We start from the raw sequence: 24,948 nt of genomic DNA, 5'->3' as shown, positions 1-24,948 counted from the left end.
CGGAACGTCAGTCCGTCCCCCATGGTGGGGGCAGATAGTCGCAACCAATGCCTAAGCAACCACTCACAAATTTGTATTTTAATAAAGTTGTGGCCAAATTATGCCAAAAATCTTAAACAAAAAATTCTGTGTGATGTGTGAGTTCTTGGGGTGGCCCTGGGGACCTTGACATGCAAACAGTGGGCAGAGGGAGAAGAGGGAGAGGACGGGGAAGAGGAGGTGTCAGAAGCTGAAGAGGTAGCAAAACGTAGTGAGCTACAAGAGTCTGTGGCAGAGAGAAATCCAGAATCAGAATCAGAGGCAGAAGCTGAAGCGGGAGAGTGGGATGTGGGAGCCCAAGAGGAAGAGATAAGACAGGCAGATGAAGAGTCACAGGTGTTGTCCCCTCCTGCTGCAACAAGCTCCCCTCCCCGCTCCCAGAACAAGAAGAGGCATGAAAGGGACAGAGTAGAGGTTGGCTGCGCACAGGCACAGTCTCTGATTGCTTGGGGAAAGCCCTGGTGGGGAGGCTGGGACTTTCAGCCCCAACAAATGGTTTTCATGGAGGAAGACCGCTGGGAATGAGTTGCCCTGCTCATTAGGCCTGACACTCAACCAATTCTGAGGAGCTCATGTTTTTGCTAATAAAGAGTTAACTCCATCTTTGAGCTGTGTGATTACTGACTGAAGTCTGCTTTGCTTCTACGTGGTAATTTCACTTGAACAAACCTTGGGTTACCTCAGCACAATTCGTGTCTACAAGTTAAGCCCTGAGTAGTGAAGATGGGGGAAGAAATCTATTTTGGGTCACACCTTAAGGCAAACCTTCCTAATTTCTGCTTCCAAAAACAAGACGTGAGCTGAAATGCCGCTGCCTTTCAAAAATTTGCACTTCTCAGAATTTTGTGATGCAGCTCCCAAACCAAAACCTGCGCCTGGGGTGGGGATGGCTGGCATGGTTAACGCATCGGACTAGGACCTAGGAGACCAGGGTTCAAGTCTTCCACTCGGCCATGAAGCTCACTAGGGTGACCTTGAGTCAGTCACTGCCTCTCAGCCTAGAATACATCACAGGGCTGTTGTGAGGATAAAATGGGGTGCAAGAGGTCACCTTGAGCTCCTTTGAGAAAATGTGGGATGTAACTGCAATCGATAAATAAAATATATGAAGAGTGTGAAAGCAGGGTCCCATGCTGCCAAATTCAGGGTCCCTTTCTTAAGCATTCTCCCCCATTCAGTGCAGTCCAGAGGTGAATGCTGGTGGTCTGTTGCCTAATCCACTTAGGCACGAGAGCCAGTGTGGTGTAGAGGTTAAGAGCGGTAGTCTCGTAATCTGGTGAACCGGGTTCGCTTCCCTTCTCCTCCACATGCAGCTGCTGGGTGACCTTGGGCCAGTCATGCTTCTCTGAAGTCTCTCCGTCTCACTCACCTCACAGAGTGTTTGTTGTGGGGGAGGAAGGGAAAAGGAGATTGTTAGCCGCTTTGAGACTCCTTCGGGTAGGGATAAAGCGGGATATCAAATCCAAACTCCTCTTCTTCTTCCACTTCTGGGCAACAAAGGTCAAAATCAGCCTTCCTAAACTCACTGGCGGAGGAAGGCGGGTGCGGTGCGGACCGGGTGTCAGCCGTGAGGGCAGGTGACATCCCTGTACCACCCCCACCCACACTCGCTGACTGGGCAGCGCCCTCGGACGCTCACTGCGCAGGTGGCAGGCGGCTAGGGGCAATGCTGCGGCAGGCGGCTAGTGGCACCCCCCAACTCTCGTTGCATGTGCAGCTAGCAGCGCCCCTCCTGACGCTCTGTGGGCAGGCGGCAGGCAGCTAGGGACACTCACCGTGTGGGAGGCTAGCAGTGCCACCCCCCACGCTCACCATGCGGGCGGCTAGCGGCGCACCCCCCCCCCACGGTTGCTGTGCGGGCAGCTAGCCCCGCCCCTGCGACACCATGGGTGCTGGGGCAGGTAGCTCCGCCCCTGCCTAAACTCTCCTATTTCTGCTTCCATGAAACCTGCCGAGCAGCAGAATCCAATGAAAGGAGAGCTCAGTTGGTAAGCATGAGATTTAGGAATCCCTTTAGGACCTTGGATTGCCCTCCACTGATCTCAAGAATCAGCCCCTTCTCTCACAAGGAGTCATGATCTCAGGAAGGGCCTTTCCTGCAAGATGTGGACAAAAAGGTTTATTCATCAACAGCCCTGCGCTGCCCTTTCGAAAAAGCCACCCATGTATCCAGCAGATTACAAAGCGCTCAATTTATGCAGGTGGGCTGGCATGTTTTCAGATGGAACAAACTGTACGTGTTTCATCACCGCTATTGATTTGAAATGCAGCTCCTGCTGAGATGCATAATTTTATTCATAGGGAAGGCTTGTCGGCACCAGTGGAAACAGTAATTATCGTGCACGCAAAATAACAATCTATCACAGCGCTGCAGTGGAGGCGCCAAATTGGAAATTCCGAAATGAACACATTTCCCTGAATAATTTTAAAGAAAGAGGAGCTATTGGAAATTGGGTAGTGGGGTGGTGGGATAGACCAAGTGGCAGAACGCGAACCCTTTTGCTTGCACCAAGCCTCTGGTCTTTGGTCTCCTGAATCTCCAGTTGGAACAAAATCTTAGGGGGGCAGTGGCCTCCTTCATGAGTTCCAGGCAGTGGCAAACCACAGTGGAGAATACTGGGCTAGATGGATGGACCAATGGTCTGATTCAATATAAGGCATGGGTTCAAATGCTATGGTCATCCTTGCACACAAAAAACTAGGAACAGGGGTCATAGCTTAGTGGTAGTGCACTTGCATTTGTACATATAAAGTCCCAATCTTAAGCATCTCCTAACAGGGCTGGGGAAGGTGGTTATCTGAAACAGCAGCTGTGCCTCTTGAAATTCTCCAGCCTGTTCAATAATAATAATAATAATAATAATAATAATAATAATAATAATTGTACCCTGCCCATCTGACTGGGTTGCCCCAGCAACTCTGGGCAGCTTCCAACAGATATAGAAACATAATAAAACATCAAACGTTAAAACTTCCCTAAACAGGGCTGCCTTCAGATGTCTTCTAGAGGTCAGGTAGCTGCTTATTTCCTTGACATCTGATGGGAGGGCGTTCCACAAGGCAGGCGCCACTACCGAGAAGGCCCTCTGCCTGGTTCCCTGCAACTTGGCCTCTCGCAGTGAGGGAACCGCCAGAAGGCCCTCGGCGCTGGACCTCAGTGTCCGGGCAGAATGATGGGGGTGGAGATGCTCCTTCAGGTATACTGGACCAAGGCTGTTTAGGGCTTTAGGTCAGCACCAACACTCTGAATTGTGCTTGGAAATGTACTCAGTTTGTGGATGGAGAACTTGGAGGAACCCTTCTGCTGGATTCCACCAGTGACATTTTCTCAAGAGGGGGGGGGAAACAACCTGCGAAATTTTGACTCAGCTCTGTTTGGAGCCACTTCCAGTCAGAGTAGTAGACAACACTGGCCATGGTTTAGTGGTTTGGCTTAGTATAAGGCAAGTTCACATGTATCCCAGAGTCCACACTACACGTTTCCTTCTCAGGGATGTAAGGCATGTTTGCATCTGCTCCAAGGCCTCCAGAACTATCAAGGAACCCACGTGTCACTATGACAGAGTCTCTAAGTATATGTAGCAAGGCCTAGAGAAGTCCCCACACTATAATCAGCCTTGACTTCTGTGCTATTTTCAGAGCAGATAGGACTGCAGTGGGTCGGCCAGGGCTTGGTTTAGAATCATTCCACCCCATTTGTTTCCAGACCAAATCCCAGCCATAGCAGATTTCCATACTTCTTCCTAGACAGGGACCTAACTCAAAACTTCCAGACACGCACGGGAACATACAGAAGGACCAAGATTCAATCTCTGACATCACCAGTGAAAACAATCTCTGACCAATACTTGCTCCAACAACCTCACCACACCGTTATCTTGATTCAGGCCTAAACCAACATAATAGAATTTCAGTTCTAATTCAGCCATTTTGCACTAAAGTGATCCTGTCCCATCTAGCTCAGTATTATTATTATTATTTTAATATTATTTTTATTAAATATTTTTCTTAGTTTACAAAAGTACGTGCATTGTCTGTTTTTCAGGCTGTAGAGTTTTTTTCTATAGATCCGTTACATTTGATGTGTTTGCGTGTTCAGACCATTAAACCTCCCCCTTAAATAAATTCAAACAAGACTCAAATTTTGGTTTGGTTTTTGGCAGAATTTAGGCCACAACTTTATTGATTACAGCAAGTAAGTGGTTGCATAGGCTCTGGTTCGACTAGCTCCCTGAACCGCTGCAGGTAGCGTTGACCCAGGGCACCAGCATAGGTCAGCCAAGGGTGAACACCTGGATGAGCGGAAAGCTGAGAACAGGCTATGTCCACCACCCAGATGTCCCTCTGGACTCAGACACGGGCACCCCCCCCTCACAGGGTTGACCAAACCATCGAGTCCCTGGATTCCTTTAACAGAATACCCTTCACATAGGGATGGCGAGAGCGTTCTCCCATCCCTATCACCTGAACCAGAGTCTATCCTCAACCTTACAAGTTGTGACGATTTGCTACGCGGCAGGCGAAACCCAAATGGCACCTGCCAATCAGCCGAGTGGAGAAAATTCCTGCCGTGCCCCTGTCCCAACGACAGACGACACACGACGGCATAGCAAGGTCAAGCGCAGCAAGCCCTAAAAATAGGGAGAGGTGGGCGGGTATTCCGATGCACGCACTGAAAGAGTAAGGTCTGGGTCACGTGCATGGGCATAAATAGGTCCTTTGATCTGTTTAGCCTGCATCCCATTGGCCTGATTGAACCCTGCATCAAGGGACCTACCAATCGGGTGTTGTGGCTATCCAATCAAACCCACCCACAACACAGGGTTTGGTTGCCAGGTCTCACCGCAAAACGTGCCCTCTTTAAGGGAGGACCTGATATACAAAATAAAACTGGGGAAGAAGAAAAAGGGGAGATGAGTGGTAAAACTTATATTCTTTTACTTAGTGTATATGTGAGGTCCATTTTGCTTAGTATTGTCTACTCTGACTGGCAGTAGCTATCCAGGGTCCTTTCACCCCACCTGCTACCTGACTCTTCTTTGAACTGGAGATGCAAACCACGTGTTCCATATCTGAGCTATGAAGCAGTTGTGTTCTTTTTTGGACCCGGCAATGTGTCAAGCGGCCCATTGATTCCCCAAGGATGTGAGAACCAAAATGCGCAGACTTCCCTTAATCAGCATTCTTTCCCACACTCCTTTTAATCTATGAATTGAAGAATGGATCGTGTGCTCAGCCCCGTCATTATTCAAATGGCCTCGCAAAACAGTGCGGTTAAGCTAATTAAGGCTGATTCTTCAGAGAGAGAATATCTCACTTTGCATTTGCTAGCAAACATTGGAGAATAATTAGCAGTACCCTTTGCTTCCCCAGTGAGGGAAATAGACATCTAAAAGGTGAAGCTTCTGGCTGGAGTTGCGGAGGACGGGGCCTTGCGTTTTCAGAACAGGATACGACCAAGAACGCTGATCTTTATTGCAAACAAATCTCGATCCAATAAATCACTGTGTCTCAATTAACCTTTTCAAGGTTAATAAAATAAAACAACGCTAGAATACAGTATCTCAGGGATAAATCTGTTTCCAAAAAGCATATATTAGCCCAAAGGTGTTTATTAAGAGAAATTCACACTAGAATGCTGGTGCATTTTCAAGAATTGCCAACTGCTGCAGAAAAGTGGAAAACTGAATGTGAGACGGGGAAAATGACAAACTGAGAAGACCAAAATTTACAGTTTCATCCAACTCTCTTCCAGTTGCTGGAATCTGAATTACATTGACTACTGAGGGGGCTGTCATCAACACCTCCCCACATCCCTGATTATATTGCCTTTTGGAAAGCCTCCTTGAGAGCCAACCTTGGCTGAAAAACTGAACAAAAGCACATCTTTGTTTGGGTTGTATGACCATAATGCAGTTTTATTTCTGCATTGACCAGGGGATGAGCACTAGAAACAAACCCCTAATTTTCTGTCTACTGTTCCAAAAGATTCGTTCCCAACAGACGACGAGAATAAAGATGATGTGGCCCTTGGAAGTTTCTGCCTCAAAACCAATTTTTCCTGCCTGTCTACTCAATGCCTCACACTCAAGGGGATCATTAAATGAGAATAATAATAATAATAATAATAATAATAATAATAATAATTTATTTATACCCTACCCATCTGGCTGGACTTCCCCAGCCACTCTGGGCAGCTTCCAACAAAATACAAAAATACAGTACTCCATTAAACATTAAAAGCTTCCCTAAACAGGGCTGCCGTCAGATGTCTTCTAAAAGTCTGGTAGTTGTTCTTCTCTTTGACATCTGGTGGGAGGGTGTTCCACAAGGCGGGTGCCACTACCAAGAAGGCCCTCTGCCTGGTTCCCTGCAACTTGGCTTCTCGCAGTGAGGGAACCACCAGAAGGCCCTCGGCACTGGACTTCAGCATCCAGGTAGAACGATGGGGGTGAAGATGCTCCTTCAAATATACTGGATAACCCAGGCATGTCCAACTCCCAAGTGACTGCGATCTACTCCCAGTATTTAAAAAATGGCAGTGATCTACCTATTGTTATTGCCAATAGTTGTCAAGCTTTTTGGGGAGACAGTGTCCAAAGTTGAGCTTTTTTAGGAGGGAGTGACAACAGTTGTTTTTTGTTTGTTGGGGGGGGGCATCTTCCTGCGAATGGCTAGTGGCATACCCGCAAAGGACCAGTTGGCTATGCCTGACATAACCTCTCAGACTGATGGGCCTGGCTATTTCAAAGCTTAGATCTCTTAGCATCTTGAGGGAATTTAAACATGGGGATGGGGAAACTGAATAGCGTTGTCATTTGTCCTACGTTACAAATCCTCTATTTGAAGGATGGAAGAATGAGGAAATCCCAGCGAAAGAACAGTGGCAAGAAAAATGGGTGAGCTATGCAGAGTTGGCTAAATTGACATACAAACTGTGGGACAAGGACAACTGTGACTTTAAGGAAGAATGGGAACTTTTTACAAATTATCTAAAAAGACAACAAAATGAACTGGACTCCTTGGCAGGTTTTGAATAAACATAGACAAATTTATTGGTTGATAACATGATAGATAGATAAGGCAAGGATATGTATAATTTTATAACACGCAGAGAATAATATGTGCAGAGAAATCAGAGAGAGGAGCTGAGGGAAGTCCCTGGTTGGGGGGGGGAGGGATGGAAGGCAGGAAAGGTGAAAATAATGTATGTGATTATATGGTTTGTTAAGTTGTTATGTTGAAATTGCTTAATAATTCCCCCCCCAAAAAAAAAAGAATTGCCCATCAACAGTTAGCACTGGGGCAGGTGACCGAGAAGGCACACAGGTTATCTTGTCACAGTATTAATTTTGGACACAGCACTTGCAAAATTTCGTAAAAGTGACATGTTAAAGGACATACACAGAGAGAAAGAAACAACAGCTAACCCAAAGCTTGGTTTCCACATTGGCACCAGTTTCTGAGTCAAACAGGGGACTGAGGAGGCTGCATGGAGTTAGGACCCCAGTGCTTATACCTTAGCAAGATAAAAGATTTGAAATGTTTTTGTAGTGCTACCTTGAACAGGGCAGACAGATGGGATCAAATCCTGTGCTCAAAATTCGACCACCAGCTGAAAATCACAGCAAGCAACTAGCCCTCCGAGCAGTCAAAAGTACAGGCAGTCTAAAATTATCCCCTGCTAATTAAATAAAACAGGGACAAATGCACTAACGTGTTTTCTATGTCTTGCACTCTGGTAGCTTAACTCGACGGAGCAGCTGGCTTGCGTCTTAGTCATCCAGAATACGTGTGGAGACTTTACAAATAAGATGGCCATCCCCGGGAGGATCTACGAAACGGAGGGTGAGGCACCAAAAATTATTTATAATGGGGGAGCCAACATGTCGTCCTTCAAATGTTGTGGACGGCAACTTCCTACAGCCCCAGGAAGCATGGCCCCTGGTCAGGAATTATAAGAGCAAAGGCCCACAACTTGGCTCCCTCTGCTTTAGGAGAGCTGCCACATGACTGGATGCTAGGTTAACTGAATAAAAAAATATATATTGGACATGAAATTATTTCGAAGGTCCAAACTATATGGGTCACAGTGTTAGATATATAAGCTAATCGCCAAATGGCACCTTAATCCTGGGTTAGGGTTGCCACAACAGAATGCCTAAGTGCCATTTCGCTCCAATGTGGTGGCTCCCAATTAGCTAATTACTGAGGACCCCCTATTTTTCAAAAGCCAAGCCACAGACTCCCTACTTTTGAAAACGTTGATTTCTCTATGGTAGTTACCTCTGCAAAGCGTTTTTTAAATCAAAATTTGGGGTGGCCTCTAATAAGCAAAGGATTTTAGGTATACTAAAAAAAATCCCAGACTAGGGCCGAGCGATATCTGCCTTTCAACATCGCGATATATCAGCAATTAAACATCACAAACAGGCATGTCCAAAGTCACTTTCGGGGGCCTAATCCGACCCATCGGTCAGTTTAATCCGGCCCCTGTGGCAATTTATTTCAATCCTAAAAAAAGGTCAATGGTTTGCCCTCACGGCCCTTCCCTTCATAAAATCTGGCCCTCTTTGAAAAAAGTCGGGACACCACTGCTAGTCCAATATATCACAATGTCCGAAATTGGAAATCAGGTGTGGGGTTGTGGGAAGGAGCAGTCATGGAGGAGATCAGGAGGGTGGGGGTGTTGCCTTGAAATTGGCTGCCCCGCTCTCCCTCGCGTGAGGAGCGATATATTGCCACGTATTGCCAAGTCAAATTGTTATTGCGGTGTGATTTGGATCGATAAATTGAAAAACAGCACAGCGCTAGAACAGTCCCTGAAATTTGTGGTGCAAAAATGACAAACATTTGGTTGGGGAGAGGCAAGGGATGGGGCCACGGACCCCCCAGGTGCATTCCTATGTTCCCTAGGGGTCCCCGGACCCCTAATTGGGAACTACTGTTCCAATGGATTCAGCCATAGTTTCGCCTTCTCCCAAGGCTTTATGGTCCCTTCGGGCAAGCAGTCCCCTTTATTGGATGCTGGGAAATGTTATTTACGTGCTGATGTGCCTTATCTGCCTTCAGCTCCAGCACATGGTAACTGCAGTACAGATGAATCATCACCAGATGGGAAAATATACTAGGGGGTCAGGGGGTCAGGTGACAAGTAGATTTAGCTGCTGCTAAATATAAGAAGGAAGAAGAAAAAATATGTTGGGAAGTAAATAAATCTCCAGCTTGCTGTGAGTTATTCCGTTTTCATCTCTTTCTCTTTCTCTTCCCGTTTGCAATCTGAAATTTGGAAACGAAAAATGCAAGGGGGGAGAGAAGAGGAAGGAAGTGCGTTTTAGTTGGGAGGCTGTTTTCTCAGCTCCCGGCTGTCAAAGAAGGGAAATGTGGGAGACGAATAGGAGGGGGAACCTGGAAACAAGCCCATCTCTTCCTTTAAATTTATGAATTAACAGACCAGGGTTGCGTCAAACTACCTAGTTTTAGTCAACTAATTTCTACTCAGATTCGTTGGAACTAAAAGTATGGTTAACCGAGGACCATTAATTGTAATGGGTTGAATACAACCCACAGCTTAGACACCACTTTGTGTTTCAAAATGAAATCCTAAGCACAAATAAATAAAATGGCAACAAAATATCTCAAGAATATCATCCCCTTTGGCCAAAGGCAGAGGCCAGGACAATGGCAGATGATCCATTAGGACCAATGGGGCACTGTCTCACCACCCTCAATGCTATGGACTGGCTGCATGTAGAGGAGTGGCAGGAGGCAGCCCCAGGGGAAGAAGGTTCAGAGCCAGGGGATTGGTGGTAGGGTGATGATGAGCGGTCAGAGGGAGCCCTGGATACAGAATTGACCTGCACCTCCATGGACAGCTGTGAGTCCAAAATGACTCCCTGGCATCATACCTGGTCCTTCAGGGGCACAGTTACCCCATTCAGGACCAGGAAGTCCTCCACACCAGCCTGCCCCCTGTCCCCCAAGAACAGTACTTCTGTCTTGTCAGGATTCAACCTCAATCCATTAGCCGCCATCCATCCTTCAACTGCCTCCAGGCACTCACACAGGACCTTCACCGCCTTCACTGGTTCTGATTTGAAAGAGAGGCAGAGCTGGGTATCATCTGCATATTGATGGACACCCAGTCCAAACCCCCTGATGATCTCTCCTAGCGGCTTCATGTAGATATACTCAAATGAGTATAATCTCAAGCCTTGAAATGAACAGCACAAGGAAAAATAATGTCTGATGGAACCACAATCCCTTGTTCGAAGTCTAGCATCAACATCAAGGGTCAAGGATATAATATTTGTTTATTAATTGAGAACACCCACCAACTGCTTAATTAAACTATCGTTTGAAGATGAGCCTGAGAGATACGGCACGGAGATTAACTGGAACCAAATACTGCAAAAGAGATTAAATTGAGCCAAGCTATTGAGTGTTTCAAAAAGGCAAATAACAGACAATGTTTTTTCCTCCGGATCTGATTCAGCAAAGTATTATTAATTGCTGTTAAACGACACACAGTTATACCAAAGAGGAAATAAGATCTTATCCAAACTTAGTTGAAAGAAATACGTTTTTCATGGGTTTATGGACATTCAGCAAAGAGGAGGCTTAAAGACACACGGTTATTCTTAATGTAAGTAGCTGGAAGATCTTTCTTAATGCCTGAAATAATCTGTCTTCTTCCTGCTCTATGGTCATCTGTTCCTTCTCAACATTACTAAGTATTTATTTAAGGAGCAGAGTGGAGAATCCATTTCATGCCTTCTTCCAGACAAGGGCTGTGCTTCTTTAATGTCACAGAATTTAAAGCTGTGCTGAATCGCCCGCTACGTTCTCACCAGGTAATTATTATTATTCTTCCTAATAAGAAATAAGGAATAATTCGTTCTGGCTTGGGAGGAGCACGGATCTCTGCAGAGAACTGAGCTCTAACCCAAATTCATGGACAACTTATTAAGCCACCCTACGACTTATGAAATTTCAATTTGCCGCCAAACATGTATTTGTAGCCATAAGGTCTAGAAACCTGTTTGAAAATAATATTTTTTAAAAAGCTGAGACGAGGGCTGGGCAATATATTGATACAGTGGTACCTCGGGTTAAGAACTTAATTTGTTCTGGAGGTCCGTTCTTAACCTGAAACTGTTCTTAACCTGAAGCACCACTTTAGCTAATGCCGCCGGAGCACGATTTCTGTTCTCATCCTGAAGCAAAGTTCTTAACCCGAGGTACTATTTCTGGGTTAGCAGAGTCTGTAACCTGAAGTGTATGTAACCCGAGGTACCACTGTATATTGTCCAAAACCGGTTTGAAGTCCGTTTCATAATTTCTAACCTGGCAATATATTGTGACTCATGATGCATGTTTCCGTGTGTGTGCAATGCAGAAATCACAATGTGGGGAAAACCGTGAATCCAGCTAATGCTTCTCTCGATTCCTGCAGTCCCTGTTAACTCTGCCAACTCAGCTCTCCCCTGCCCCCAGCAGAGGGAAATGGATTAGAACAGGCACTGGCAAAAATCCCAAGGCAAGAAAAACCATGAAGCCAGCCATCTAACATAGCTCCATCCTTATTTCAGATATCGTGATCTATCGGTATATCACAATGTTTGGATGGTGATATATCATGATGTTGAAAACCACATACCACCCAACCCTAGCTGAGATTCTAGGGGAATTAAGATACGGGTACTCATTTGTCTTGCACCTGATGCACCCTTGATATCCAGCAATGTATATGCTACCCTAACCATTCTGTCCTTGTGCCATAAACATGCCTGCCTACTTTTTGAGACACTTTGCTGCAAAGCAATTTAATGTTTGCTGGAGTGTGGCACAGCCGCGCTAAGATTTATTAACTCATCAGATGAGAAATGGCTCTCGCCTTCAGTCTGCCGAGCCCTTCCAGAGCTGCTTGCAGAGGAATACAATTATTCTACTGCCAACACCGTGACCGTAAACGCCAACTCTCTCCCCCACCAGCACCCTTTGCTCGGCGTGCCAGTTCCTTTCAGAAGAAACAAACAATCTGTTTCCTACCTTTTCTTAATTATGCTGGGATTTGCAGTTACCAGCTGAGTTTTGGACCCAACGTCCTTGCTGTATTCACTGGTGAGAGGTGGAAGATTGCATCTGAAAGAAACAGAAACACACCATGTATTTTAACTTCTCTGCTGTTTTTCCCTTTCTTTCTTTCTTTCTTTCTTTCTTTCTTTCTTTCTTTCTTTCCTTCTTTCTTTCCACCGTTTGAAAAGAAAAACCCCATCAAGCACCAAAGACTGGCACAGCCAAGCAGTGGCTGGAGTCCAGTGTCACAGCAAATACCGTATTTTTTGCTCTATAAGACTCACTTTTTCCCTCCTAAAAAGTAAGGGGAAATGTGTGTGCGTCTTATGGAGCGAATGCAGGCTGCGCAGCTATCCCAGAAGCCAGAACAGCAAGAGGGATTGCTGCTTTCACTGCGCAGCGATCCCTCTTGCTTTTCTGGCTTTTGAGATTCAGAATATTTTTTTTCTTGTTTTCCTCCTCCAAAAACTAGGTGCGTCTTGTGGTCTGGTGCAACTTATAGAGTGAAAAATACGGTACACTGCATGCAGAATCACTGCATTGTAGAGTTGGAATAGACACACGATGGTCATCTATTCCCAGGTGCAATTCTTAGCATCTCTAGTTAAAGGGCAACTACATGGGCAAGACTGCAGGGCCTTTCCTCAAAGGCCAGCAGAATTTGGCACCTTTGAAATATTTCCACCCCAAGCGGTCATTACAAGAACTCTGGAACTAAGAAAGAGTCTCAGCATGTCATAGAATCATAGAATCATAGAATTGTAGAGTTGGAAGGGACCACTAGGATCATCTAGTCCAACTCCCTGCAATGCAGGAATACGCAGCTGTCCCATATGGGGATCAAACCTGCTACCTTGGTGTTATCAGCACCATGCTCTAACCAACTGAGCCATCTGGGCCTGAGCTTCCTCTCTTCCTCCTCCCTCCCAGTCCCCTTTCCTCTTATGCCTTTTGGATTGTCAAGCTGAGGATACGGACTGCCTTCTCGGTGACATTTCAGAGTCAGCACTCCTGTCTTTGCTCTTAACCTGCTCTGGGAGCTTATGGCTCCAGAGCAGGGTAAAATGCTTTAAATAAATAACGTATAATAAATAAAGTGTCCCTACCTGGCTGCAAAGAGTGAGGGGTATACAGGGTACTCCAGCCCCCTGAGATACCATCCCAAGGATTACTGGATTGCACCAATGAAAGCTTGTCATTGTTTCAGTTATTTAATGCACATGTATCTCTGCCTGATCAGAAGGTCGGCGGTTCGAATCCCCGTGATGGGGTGAGCTCCCGTCGCTCAGTCCCTGCTCCTGTCAACCTAGCAGTTTGAAAGCACGTCAAAGTGCAAGTAGATAAATACGAACCGTTCCGGCGGGAAGGTAAACAGCATTTCTGTGCGCTGCTCTGGTTCGCCAGAAGCGGCTTAGTCATGTTGGCCACATGACCCGGAAGCTGTATGCTGGCTCCCTCGGCCAATAAAGCGAGATGAGCACCGCAACCCCAGAGTCGGCCACAACTGGACCTAATGGTCGGGGTCCCTTTACCTTTAATCTCTGCCTTTGTTAAAAAAACTTGGTGTCGCTAGTTCTCCTGTGATCTCCTGTGAAGACGGTGGCACCATAAAGTCACTAGGTGGCAGTAGACTTTGTTGCATCTGTGTGGAGTCTAGAGTGGCCCTATCTGTTTCTGTTCGTTTTGCAGAGAGGCAATCAAGTTTTTGTTTAGATTCTTGGCAGGTGCCTCATCTAAGCCTCCCATGTTTTCTCCCTTCCCAGCAATATATAACAAGGTCTTGACATCATCAGTAGAAGTGCATCATCTGTCTTCTCTGACCGTTCTCTGACTCATTGTTCCAATGACTGTCCTTCCCCTTTATTTTATTATTTGATTGATGGATTAAATTTATATACTGCCCTCCATCTGAAGATCACAGGGTGGCTTGCAGTATAAAAACACAAACATACATAACATAATAACAAACAAAACACGCACCCCTCTACAGCGTAGTAAGCCATAGGTTGTAATCAGCCAAAGGCCGGGGAGAAGAGGGATGTAATGGTATCTGGCGAGCTTCCCTGGGGAGAGCATTCCACAAATGGGGAGCCACCACAGAAAAGGCTGTTTTTGTCTTGCCACCCTCTGCCCCTCATGACGAAGGGCCTCGAATGATGATTACAGGGTCTGGGGTTGGTTCATATGGGAAAATAATAATAATAATAATAATAATAATAATAATAATAATAATAATAATAATTTATTATTTGTACCCCGCCCATCTAGCTGGGTTTCCCCAGCCACTCTGGGTGGCTTCCAACAAAGATGAAAAATACACTAAAATGTCACATATTAAAAACTTCCCTGAACAGGGCTGCCTTCAGATGTCTTCTGAATGTCAGGTAGTTGTTTATCGCTTTGACATCTGGTGGGAGGGCATTCCACAGGGCGGGTGCCACTACCGAGAAGGCCCTCTGCCTGGTTCCCTGTAGCTTTGCTTCTCGCAGTGAGGGAACCACCAGAAGGCCCTCGGAGCTGGACCTCAGTGTCCGGGCAGAACGATGGGGGTGGAGACGCTCCTTCAGAGGTGGTCCTTGAGATATTGTGATCCTGAGCCATTTCAGGCTTTATAGGTCAAAACCAGCACTTTGAATTGGGACCAGAAACAAATTGGCATCCAGTGCAGTTGGGCCACCAGGACTGGTGATGTACGCTCAAACCATCTTGCCCCAATGAGCAACCTGGCCGCTGAATCTTGACCAGCTGAAGTTTCCGAACCATCATCAAGAGGCAGCCCAGTGTATAACACACTGCAGTAATCTAGCCTAGAGGTTACCAGAGCAAAGACAATAGAAGTTAAGCTATCCCTGATAGGGGCGAAGCTGGACCACCAGCCAAAGCTGATGGAAGGTATTCTGCTCCACTGAGGTCACCTGAGCTTCATGCAACAACAATGGACCCATAAGAACCTCCTTCAGAGGGAATGCAACCCTATCAAGAACAGGCAACCTCCCATCCATCCGGTCTAGGGGACCACCCACTAACAGAGTCTCACTCTTATCTGGATTGAGCATCAGTTTGTTGGCCCTCATGCGGCCCATTACCAAGGCAAGATAGCAGTCCAACATATCCACTGCCTCACCTGCAGATGTAAAGGAGAAGTAGAGCTGTGTGTTGTCAGCATATTGCTGACAACGTACTTCAAACCTCCAGATAACCCCACCCAGCGCTTACATGTAGATGTAAAACAGCATGGGGGATAAAATTGAACCCTGAAGAACTCCACGTTGAAGGCTCCACAGGGTCAAAGACCACTCCCCAAGCATCACCCTCTGGAAACGACCACCCAAGTAGGACTGGAATGACCACTGCAGAAGGATACCATGGTTAATGGTATCAACAGCTATTGAGAAGTAAAGAGAAATAAACAGGGACACATTACCCCTGTCTCTCCTGACAAAGGGCGACCAAAGCAGATTCTGTGCCAAAACTGGGCCTAAATTCTGATTTAAATGGATCTAGAGGATATAAAAGGATGTCACATAGAGGAGGGAGAAAGGTTGTTTTCTGCTGCTCCAGAGAAGCGGACACGGAGCAATGGATCCAAACTACAAGAAAGAAGATTCCACCTAAACATTAGGAAGAACTTCCAGACAGTAAGAGCTGTTCGACAGTGGAATTTGCTGCCAAGGAGTGTGGTGGAGTCTCCTACTTTGGAGGTCTTTAAGCAGAGGCTTGACAACCATATGTCAGGAGTGCTCTGATGGTGTTTCCTGCTTGGCAGGGGGTTGGACTCGATGGCCCTTGTGGTCTATTCCAACTCTATGATTCTATGGTTTCCTCCAAGAGTACTGAGATCTGATCCACGGCCACCCGCTCAAGAACCTTGTCCAAGAACAGGAGATTGGCAACTGGCCGGTAATTTCACAGATTTGATATAATTACTTTATCTCAATACCAATCAGCCAAAAGATTCAAAGTATGTTCAAATCAGTCATGGATACTGTTCCTTTGGGAATTCAAGTTTACTCCATCCCAGTAGGAGCTGTGTTTTGTTTTTCTCACCAGGATAGCTTCATCAGACAATATTGCAAAAAACGAAGGATGTGGCTGAGTAGCCAGATGGAAACTCAGCAAGAACCCAGCTATTCAGACCAAACCCTGTGGCTTCTAGACAATGGAACAGGGGAAATATGCTGATTGGCTGCATGCATTTTAATGACACCAAACCCACCAAAAAAACAGCCGGAGACCCAAGTTTGGGAAACCCTGCATTAGACAATCTACTCTTCAAGAAGCACACAGGAATGTTCTGCAGGGTTCAAGGGAAGGATAAGACACCAGATCAGTCTTTCCGAAACCTGGTGGGAAAGTTGTAGTCCAAGTTGGTGGCCATCTTGTGGTTGCAAATTATGCCGGACTACATAGGCTTTTGGCCTGACCCAACAGAGCCTCTCTTACGTTCTTATGCTCAATTCCATAGTTTAAATGTGTGCCAAATGAAGGAGATTTTCCTTTTGTCTGTTATCAATCTTCCAACATCCAACTTCACCAAAATGACCGCCATATTTTGAGAGGAAGCGTCTCCCCACCCGCTTTCTCTACCTGACTGTGTTTGACTAACATAGATAAAACGGGCCTGTAAAACGCATTTCTTTTCAGAAAGATCCCCCCTCCCGTCCCTCAGATCTCCTCCCGCTAAGACGTGCCGTGAAATTTCACATTTCACTTCACCTTGATCTGTGGAACCCACAACTTGTCAGCTTGCTTGTACCCTCCTTTACACACATCACATCAATATCCTTTCCAGTGCGGGGAACTGACAGAGAAGCCAAATGCAAGTCCCGGCTCTGCCGCCTTTGAAACCCTTTCAAAGCCTCAAAGTGACATTAGCGGTGCGAGGGCTAGGGGCCGAGTGAGCGCCAGTTTCTTCCTATCTGTGAGGGCTATTAAACTCTTCCATTTATGCCTAAGTGAGCAATAGTCCTCTGTGGCTCTAATATATCATGCTGGCAGGAATTACAGGGCCAGAAACTGTACTGAATACTCCAGGATAAAACAGCCAGTGTTCTAGGGATAAGGAGCCTTTTGTCAACATCCACGGTCAGCAACTAGCTTTCTTGGGAAGCCATTTTGAAAACAAGGCCGAGGCAGGAACTCCCAAGACCCCAGACGGCATCCACCAAAGGCCTGTTCACAATTTCTTATGCCACGGATTTCGCCGTTCATTTTGCCCCTGGCAAACTGGGAGGTCAGGCTACATAAGCAATGGCCTCATGGCCTTCAGACCACTGGTCCATTCGACTCATTGTTGTCTACACTGACTGGTAGCAGCGCTCTGGGGTTTCTGACAGGGGTGTCTCCCAGCCCTATTTGGAGATGCCATCATAGAGTGAACCCGAGGCCTGCTACATGGGAAGGAGATGCTATGCCCCTTAGCTTCAGTCTTTTCCATTTAATTTTTCTTATCTTTATCAGATTTTATCCAAGGAGTGTATTTCAAAAAAGCAATAGTAAAAGCCTTGGGACACCAGGAACTTATGCCAAGTCTGACTACTGATTCATCTAATGCGGCATTGTATACAACAGGGTTTCCTGAACGTGGGTCTCCAGCTGTTGCTGGACTACAACTCCCATCATCCCTAGCTAGCAGGACCACTTGGTAGAGCATGAGACTCTTAATCTCAGGGATGTGGGTTTGAGCCTCACGTTGGGGAAAAGATCCCTTGCTGGACTAGATGGGCCCAACTCTACAATTCTAACTTCACAGAGCTGTAGCTCTGTGAAGGGAATAGGGGTCGCCAAAGCACTCTCAGCGATGGGACGCGGGTGGCACTGTAGGTTAAACCACAGAGCCTAGGGCTTGCCGATCAGAAGGTCAGCGGTTCATAGTCCTGCGACGGGGTGAGCTCCCGTTGTTCGGTCCCTGCTCCTGCCAACCTAGCAGTGCAAAAGCACGTCAAAGTGCAAGTAGATAAATAGATACCGCTCCGGCGGGAAGGTAAACGGCGTTTCCGTGCGCTGCTCTGGTTCGCCAGAAGCGGCTTAGTCATGCTGGCCACATGTCCTGGAAGCTGTACGCCGGCTCCCTCGGCCAATAAAGCGAGATGAGCGCCGCAACCCCTGAGTTGGCCACGACTGGACCTAATGGTCAGGGGGCCTTTACCTTTAAGCACTCTCAGAAGCCTGTACAAGCTACAGTTCCCAGGATCCATGGGGTGTGCGCAAGTGTTTCAAGTGGTATCATAGCGCTTTAAATGCATGGTGCAAACGGAGCCTTAAGACTCTTCTTCTTCTGAGAAAACAGGATACAAAGTTCTTCCATGCAAGGAAGCCAGAAAGGACCTGAGGCTCTTCCATCTCTCTTAGTTTTCCATTTGATTCACTCAGCTACCTTCCCCTGATGCCTCTGTAGAGTGACAGGCGCCTGCATTCTTAAGGGAGGGGAAAGCCCTCTCTGCCAGGGGCTCTTTCCCACCCCTATAAATCACTCCGAGGGAGAAAGAGAGACCTTCTACGGTTAATTAAACACAAACAAAAAGGAAAAATCCATGCCGTTGGGTGGTTGTGGGTGCGAAACGAGGGGGATGGAGGGAACAGGGATGCCATGCCACAGCGGGGCCACTGTCTTACCGCATGACAAAGTCCGCTTGGTCTATCTGTCTGCCGCAGCCGCTGTTCTTCAGAATCCCACCATTTCCTACCACAGAGCATTTCTTCAATGGCAGCTGGAATGGCGTTGCCTGGCAACAGAAAACAAGGCCCGTTTTTATGGACTACTTCACACAGGAGCTTCAGGTGGAGACCAGCTAAGCGGGAAGGGGTTTTAGGGAGAGGTTAGGCCAAGGCTAGGAGCCAAAAGCGGGGTCCTCCAGATGTTGTAGGACTACAACTCCCATCGGGCCCTCTCCATGATCCACGTTGGCCAGGGCGGAGGAGAGTTTGGAGGGTAACAACATCTGGAGGGACACGAATTTCCTGCCACGGCAGTTTTGTTATCCGTCATAGAAGGGAAGGTTTCCAACTTTTCATGGCGGAAAAAACACATCACATATAATCAGAGGAACAAACGGGACAAAAGCTAACCATCATAGCAGATCTAAGAGATTTTACATTTGAATACATTGCCACCTCTTCGGTATTGGGCTTATTAGACCTCTCAAGGAGAAATACTCGGAGGATTGACCAGGGAACTGCCTCACAAAGTCATAAATTATGGTATCTCTGCTTATTTAATTGTGGTTTTGACTGCAGTCCATAGAATCATAGAATGACAGAGTTGGAAGGGACCTTGAGGGTCTAGCCTTCTGCAATGCAGGAATCTTGACTAGAACATACATGACAGACGGCTGTCCGTCCAACTTCTGCTTAAGAACCTCCAAGGAAGGAGAGTCCACTACATCTTGTGGGAATCTGTTCCACTGTCAAACACCTCCTACCACCAGAAAGTTCTTCCTGATTATTAGTCGGAATCTGCAGAAGAATTTGAAGAGGGAACAGAGAGTGCGAGAAGGAGCGTTTGTGACTCTTACGGTGAGAGCCGAAGATTCCTCAGTTCAAGCTCATACCTATTACGCGGCAGCAATTCTCCGTTGTTAATTATGCCAATTTCCCACAGAGACCGACAATATTGAATGAAAAATATAAACAATATTTATACTATTATAATCAAGGCTGAACAAAATTTGAAGCGCTTCGGTGCCTCGGGCAGTTGGATATTAATCCTGGCGCCCAGGAATGTAAATATCTCCTGGGTTCTTTAGCAAGCTGCTTTCTAAGAAACATCATGCAGGGGCCTGAGCATACAAATCATCCTTTCTAGCCTGGCAAATGATCAGCATGATATAATTATGTCTGCACTGTAATTGTTATACGGTGCCTTAATAAAAATAGAATGTTATTGTTAGCAGAGTTATAGGAGTGCGGGCACAAATCTAGGGAACTGTCTTCTGCTAAACCAGACCATGAGTCTATTTAGCAGGGGTGGGCAATCCCAGGTCTGGGAGTTGCTTGTGGCCCTCCAGACCCCACTATCTGGCCCTCATTATCCTCCTAAGACCACACCACTTCTTCCCAAGATATACTCCTAGTTGGCTGTTCTGTATACCCTCAAAGTGCTTTTGAATGGCTGAAACTGGATAGCTCAGTCGGTAGAGCATGAGACGCTTAGTATCAGGGTCTTGCGTTCGAGTCCCACTTTGGACAAAATATTCCTATATTGCAGGGGTTGGACTAGATGACCCTCATGGGCCCTTCCAGCTCCGCAATTCTATGAAACATCCCATTTAACTTAGATATTGCCTCTTGGTTACTTGAATGGAAGGTAGAGGGGTGTTTGTTTGTTTGTTTGTTTGTTTGTTTGTTTGTGTGTGCATTCAGAAACCACCGACTTCTGTCTAGCTGGAATGCAGCCTGCTGGACAAAAGATAAAAGTCTGAATCTGGACTCAATCGCCACTGGTCCCTGGCCCTCGAAAAGGTCACCATAAGAGAATGGGACCTGGGGCTGAAAACATTTCCCATCCCTGCCATATTATCTACAAGGTCTTATCCCACCCCAGAACCTATAAACCCTGGGATTTTCCGCATACAAAACTCTGCCCCTAAACTAGCTCAGTCGGTACAGCATGAGACTCATAATCTCAGGGTCATGGGCTTCAAGCCCCACGTTGGGCAAAAGATTCTTGCATTGCAGGGGCTAGACAAGATCACCCTCGTGCTTCCTTCCAACTCTACAAATTCTATGATTCTGTGGTTGCTCCAAAAAGCCATTGTCTTGATCATGGGTAGGCAAACTAAGGCCCAGGGGCCGGATCCGGCCCAATCGCCTTCTAAATCCGGCCCGCAGACGATCCGGGAATCGGCTTGTTTTTACATGAGTAGAATGTGTCCTTTTATTTAAAATGCATCTCTGGGTTATTTGTGGGGCATAGGAATTTGTTCATTTTTTTTTTTCAAAATACAGTGGTACCTCGGGTTACAGACGCTTCAGGTTACAGACTCCACTAACCCAGAAATAGTACCTCGGGTTAAGAACTTTGCTTCAGGATGAGAACAGAAATCGTGTGGCGATGGTGCAGCAGGCCCCATTAGCTTAAAATGGTGCTTCAGGTTAAGAACAGTTTCAGGTTAAGAACGGACTTCTGGAACAAATTAAGTACGTAACCAGAGGTACCACTGGACAGTCCTGCCATAGCTGTCAACTTTTCCCTTTTCTTAAGGGAAATTCCCTTATTCCGAATAGGATTCCTTGCAAGAAAAGGGAAAAGTTGACAGGTATGAGTCTGGCCCCCCACAAGGTCTGAGGGACAGTGGACCGGCCCCCTGCTGAAAAAGTTTGCTGACCCCTGTCTTGATTCAGGCCTGAATAAAGGGGATCAAATTTCTCAGTAAGTCCTCATTCAGCAATGCTGGACTCCAAGATGCCTTATAGTAGGTCAGCTCACCTCAGTGTTGTCTACTTTGACTGTGGTTCTTTGGGGTCTCAGGCAAAGGAGGTTCTTTTGCATCACTTGCTCTTTTAAACAGTTGACATCAGGTAGGGATCTGTAGTTGACATCAGCGTGTGATTTACCCCTGATATTTCACCTGGGACTCAAAATCCGAGAAAGAGGGAGCTTCTCCTTTTTAAACCTTCACGTATTTTTCATCTTTATTAAAAGCACGCTAGATAAATCAGTAACTATCAGATCAGGATCTCCCTTTGGAGAATTTCCTTGGATGAGGTTAGTGACTCCAAAGCCTTCCTCTTTGCCCACATAAAAGATGGTCTCAGGGGAATTCAATTGTTGGGTTTTTGCTAGAAGCCTTAATCATGTCTCCCCAGCATAGCACACTTCATCCCATTGGACAGTGATAAAAAACGATGCATGCAGTTGTGCTTTAGATGTGCAAGCAGGCAGCCATGACTTCTTAATATCTCAATACCCTGGACCGCCGAACAGTTAAAGCTTTAAAGGTCAGCACCAGCAGTTTGCATTGGTCTAAGTAAACCAACTGGTCCCAGTAAACCGAGATTGTGCTGCTATACAGTTGGTACCTTGGTTCGCAAACGTCGAAAACCTGGAAGTAAGTGTTCTGGTTTTCGAACATTTTTTGGAAGCCAAACGTCCGATGCAGCTGTTGGGTATTGTTTCCGGGGTGCCTGCACCAATCAGAAGCTGCAACTTGGCTTTCCAACATTTTAGTCAAATAGACTTCCAGAATGGATTAAGTTTGGTGCTTTTGTTTTTGCTATTTATTTTGCATTTTTGTTTTTGAGGCTTTTTCGGTTAATTTGTTTTTGTGACTGTATGGAACCCAGTTCAGCTACTGATTGATTGATTGATTGACTTATTGATTGTGTGACTGCGGAAATGGATAAAAGCCCTCCATCAAAACAACAACTATCAGTGTAGGTAAGAAAAAAATTTAATTTAAATTTTTATCATCTACAATACTGTCTTATTTATTTTATAGTACAGTACATTGATTACTGCTTTCATTTTATGGATCAATGGTCTTGTTAGATAGTAAAATTCATGTTAAATGGCTGTTTTAGGGGTTGTTTTTAAAAATCTAGAACAGATTAATCCATTTTGCATTACTTTCTACAGGAAAGTACACCTTGGTTTTGGAACGCTTTGGTTCTGGAACAGACTTCTGGAACGGATTAAGTTTGAGAACCAAGGCACCTCTGCATGTTCAATCTGCCTCTTAAAATACCTTATTTTTCGCTCTATAAGGCGCACCAGACCACAAGATGCACCTAGTTTTTGGAGGAGGAAAAGAAGAAGAAAAATATTCTGAATCTCAGAAGCCAGAACAGCAAGAGGAAGCGCTGCACAGTGAAAGCAGCAATCCCTCTTGCTCTTCTCGCTACAACGATAGCTGTGTAGCCTGCATTCGCTCCATAAGACACACACACATTTCCCCTTACTTTTTAGGAGGGAAAAGGTGAGTCTTATAGAGCAAAAAATACGGTAACCTGTGCATCATAATGACAGCCTTTTAGCTAGTGGAACACAAATGAAGCGTTGGCCGTGTATAATGCAACAGAAGGCGTCGGATCTAGAGATGGCCTTGGAAATATGATGAGCTTTGATGAAGTGGTCTGCCTCACTTACTTTAACATGTCAGGCCACAGCACCAGAATAATATGGAAAGTGTCAAACCTTAAACAGGAAGCTCGCTTGGATAGTAGTGATACAAAAAGAGGTTTTCTATCTGCACTCATAAAACCATTTGTTAAACCTCAAGATCTTAGGTACTCTTCCACAGTTTATTGTTGTGTGATTCACAAAAAGACGTAGCCTTAAATCAGAAGGGTGCTTTGGAAAAGGCGCTTTGTATTAAAGACGTGTCTGGTGTTGGCCATAAAACCTTACAGGCTCTGACTAATCGAAAAGATCTTGGAGTGATGCTTTACAATAGCAAGAGGAGAATAATGAATGCACACGAAAGCTTATACCAGAACAAACTTAGTTTGTCTATAAGGTGCTACTGGACAATTTTTTATTTTTTAAAAATGAGCTTTCGGGCCTGAAATGTGCTGCCGCTAAATGCCCCAAAGGGCTCTTTCTGGCATGTATAGTTTCTCCAATGTTTATCCTGAAACTGCTCGAGGGAGTGGAATTTTTCTTCTTATTTTTTCGCATGAGTAACACATCTTAGGAAGTGGGGACTAAGGTGAGGGCTTCTTGACACAACGAGAGCAAAGCGGAAGATAACTTGGAAACAGCCACAAATCTGCAGATGCTCCATGCGCAAGTTATGACTAGCTATTTATCATGCAGTTGGGACTTGCAATGGAATGTCACGGTGTAGGGTGGCTCCTGCTAAGGGTTCAAGGTGGCCATTTCCAGGATACTCCATTCCACACCCCTTCCCACCAGTTCTCCATTCTGTCACCAACTCAGAACTCCTTACCCACCGAGCAACCTTCAGTCCTCTTTGGGCTATTCTGGTTCGGTTCAGTTTCCCTCCTTAAAGCTTTTTGCACTTCCACAACCTTAAGGCTCCTCCTTTTGTATGTACAGTGGTACCTCTAGATGCGAACGGGATCCGTTCCGGAGCCCCGTTCGCATCTAGAAGCAGACGTAACCAGCGATGGCACGTCTGCGCACGTGCGTGCCGCTTTTCGTCGCTTCTGCGCATGCGCATGACATCATTTTTGAGCATCTGCGCATGCGCAAGCAGCAAAACCGCGGAGCGCAACTTGAACACGCTCATCCCGAAGCACATTCAACCCAAGGTATGACTGCAGATGTTGACTTTTTGCCTATGCAACGATCTGCACTCAGCCTCGGACTGGACATTGCTAACAGAGGGAATGAGAGTCAGAGCCCAATGTTCTCTCTGCACTTTTAGGGCACAGCTAGTCATTCATGTCCTGAATAGCTCCGTTGCTTACTTAAAATTTACAGATTGTTCCCTATTGAAAGAGAATTACATGAAGATGATGTACAGATGGTACACAACACCAATGCAGTTAGGGAAAATGTACAAAACTAGTTGAAATATATGTTGGAAGTGTAAGGAAAAGGAGGGGACATTTTATCATATGTGATGGGATTGTAAGGTAATTAAAAAAATTTGGGAAATGATATACAACGAATTGAAGAAAATGTTCCATTTAACATTTGTTTAAAAACCCGAGGCATTTTTGTTGGGGATTGTAGGGAAAGACGTGCCCAAAAAGTTGAAAAACATCTTCATGTATGCGACAACGGCTGCGAGAGGTCTGGTAGCACAAGGATGGAAGACTGAAGAAACCCCAACTAAAGAATCATGGCAAGAAAAATTGGTGGACTATGCAGAACTGGCAAAATTGACATACAAGCTACGGGACAAGGATAACTGTGACTTTAAG

General features: G+C 45.9%; 1 protein-coding gene across 1 annotated transcript in view; it reads right to left on the bottom strand.

Annotated features, from left to right (window-relative positions):
• ST8SIA1 (ST8 alpha-N-acetyl-neuraminide alpha-2,8-sialyltransferase 1) overlaps window positions 1–24,948 on the bottom strand; it is a 92,880-nt gene that overhangs the window by 17,667 nt on the left and 50,265 nt on the right. The window contains exons 3-4 of the mRNA XM_082239219.1: window positions 18,733–18,842; window positions 12,091–12,183 (exon numbers count right to left, since the gene is read on the bottom strand). Of these exons, the coding sequence (XP_082095345.1) occupies window positions 12,091–12,183; window positions 18,733–18,842 (203 nt within the window). The remainder of the gene's footprint in view (window positions 1–12,090; window positions 12,184–18,732; window positions 18,843–24,948) is intronic.

The sequence above is a fragment of the Podarcis vaucheri genome (genome assembly GCF_965113315.1).
Source record: "Podarcis vaucheri genome assembly, chromosome: 10".
Lineage (NCBI taxonomy): Eukaryota > Metazoa > Chordata > Lepidosauria > Squamata > Lacertidae > Podarcis > Podarcis vaucheri.
Note: the sequence above shows the minus strand (reverse complement) of the source record. Positions and strands in the feature narration are given on the sequence as shown.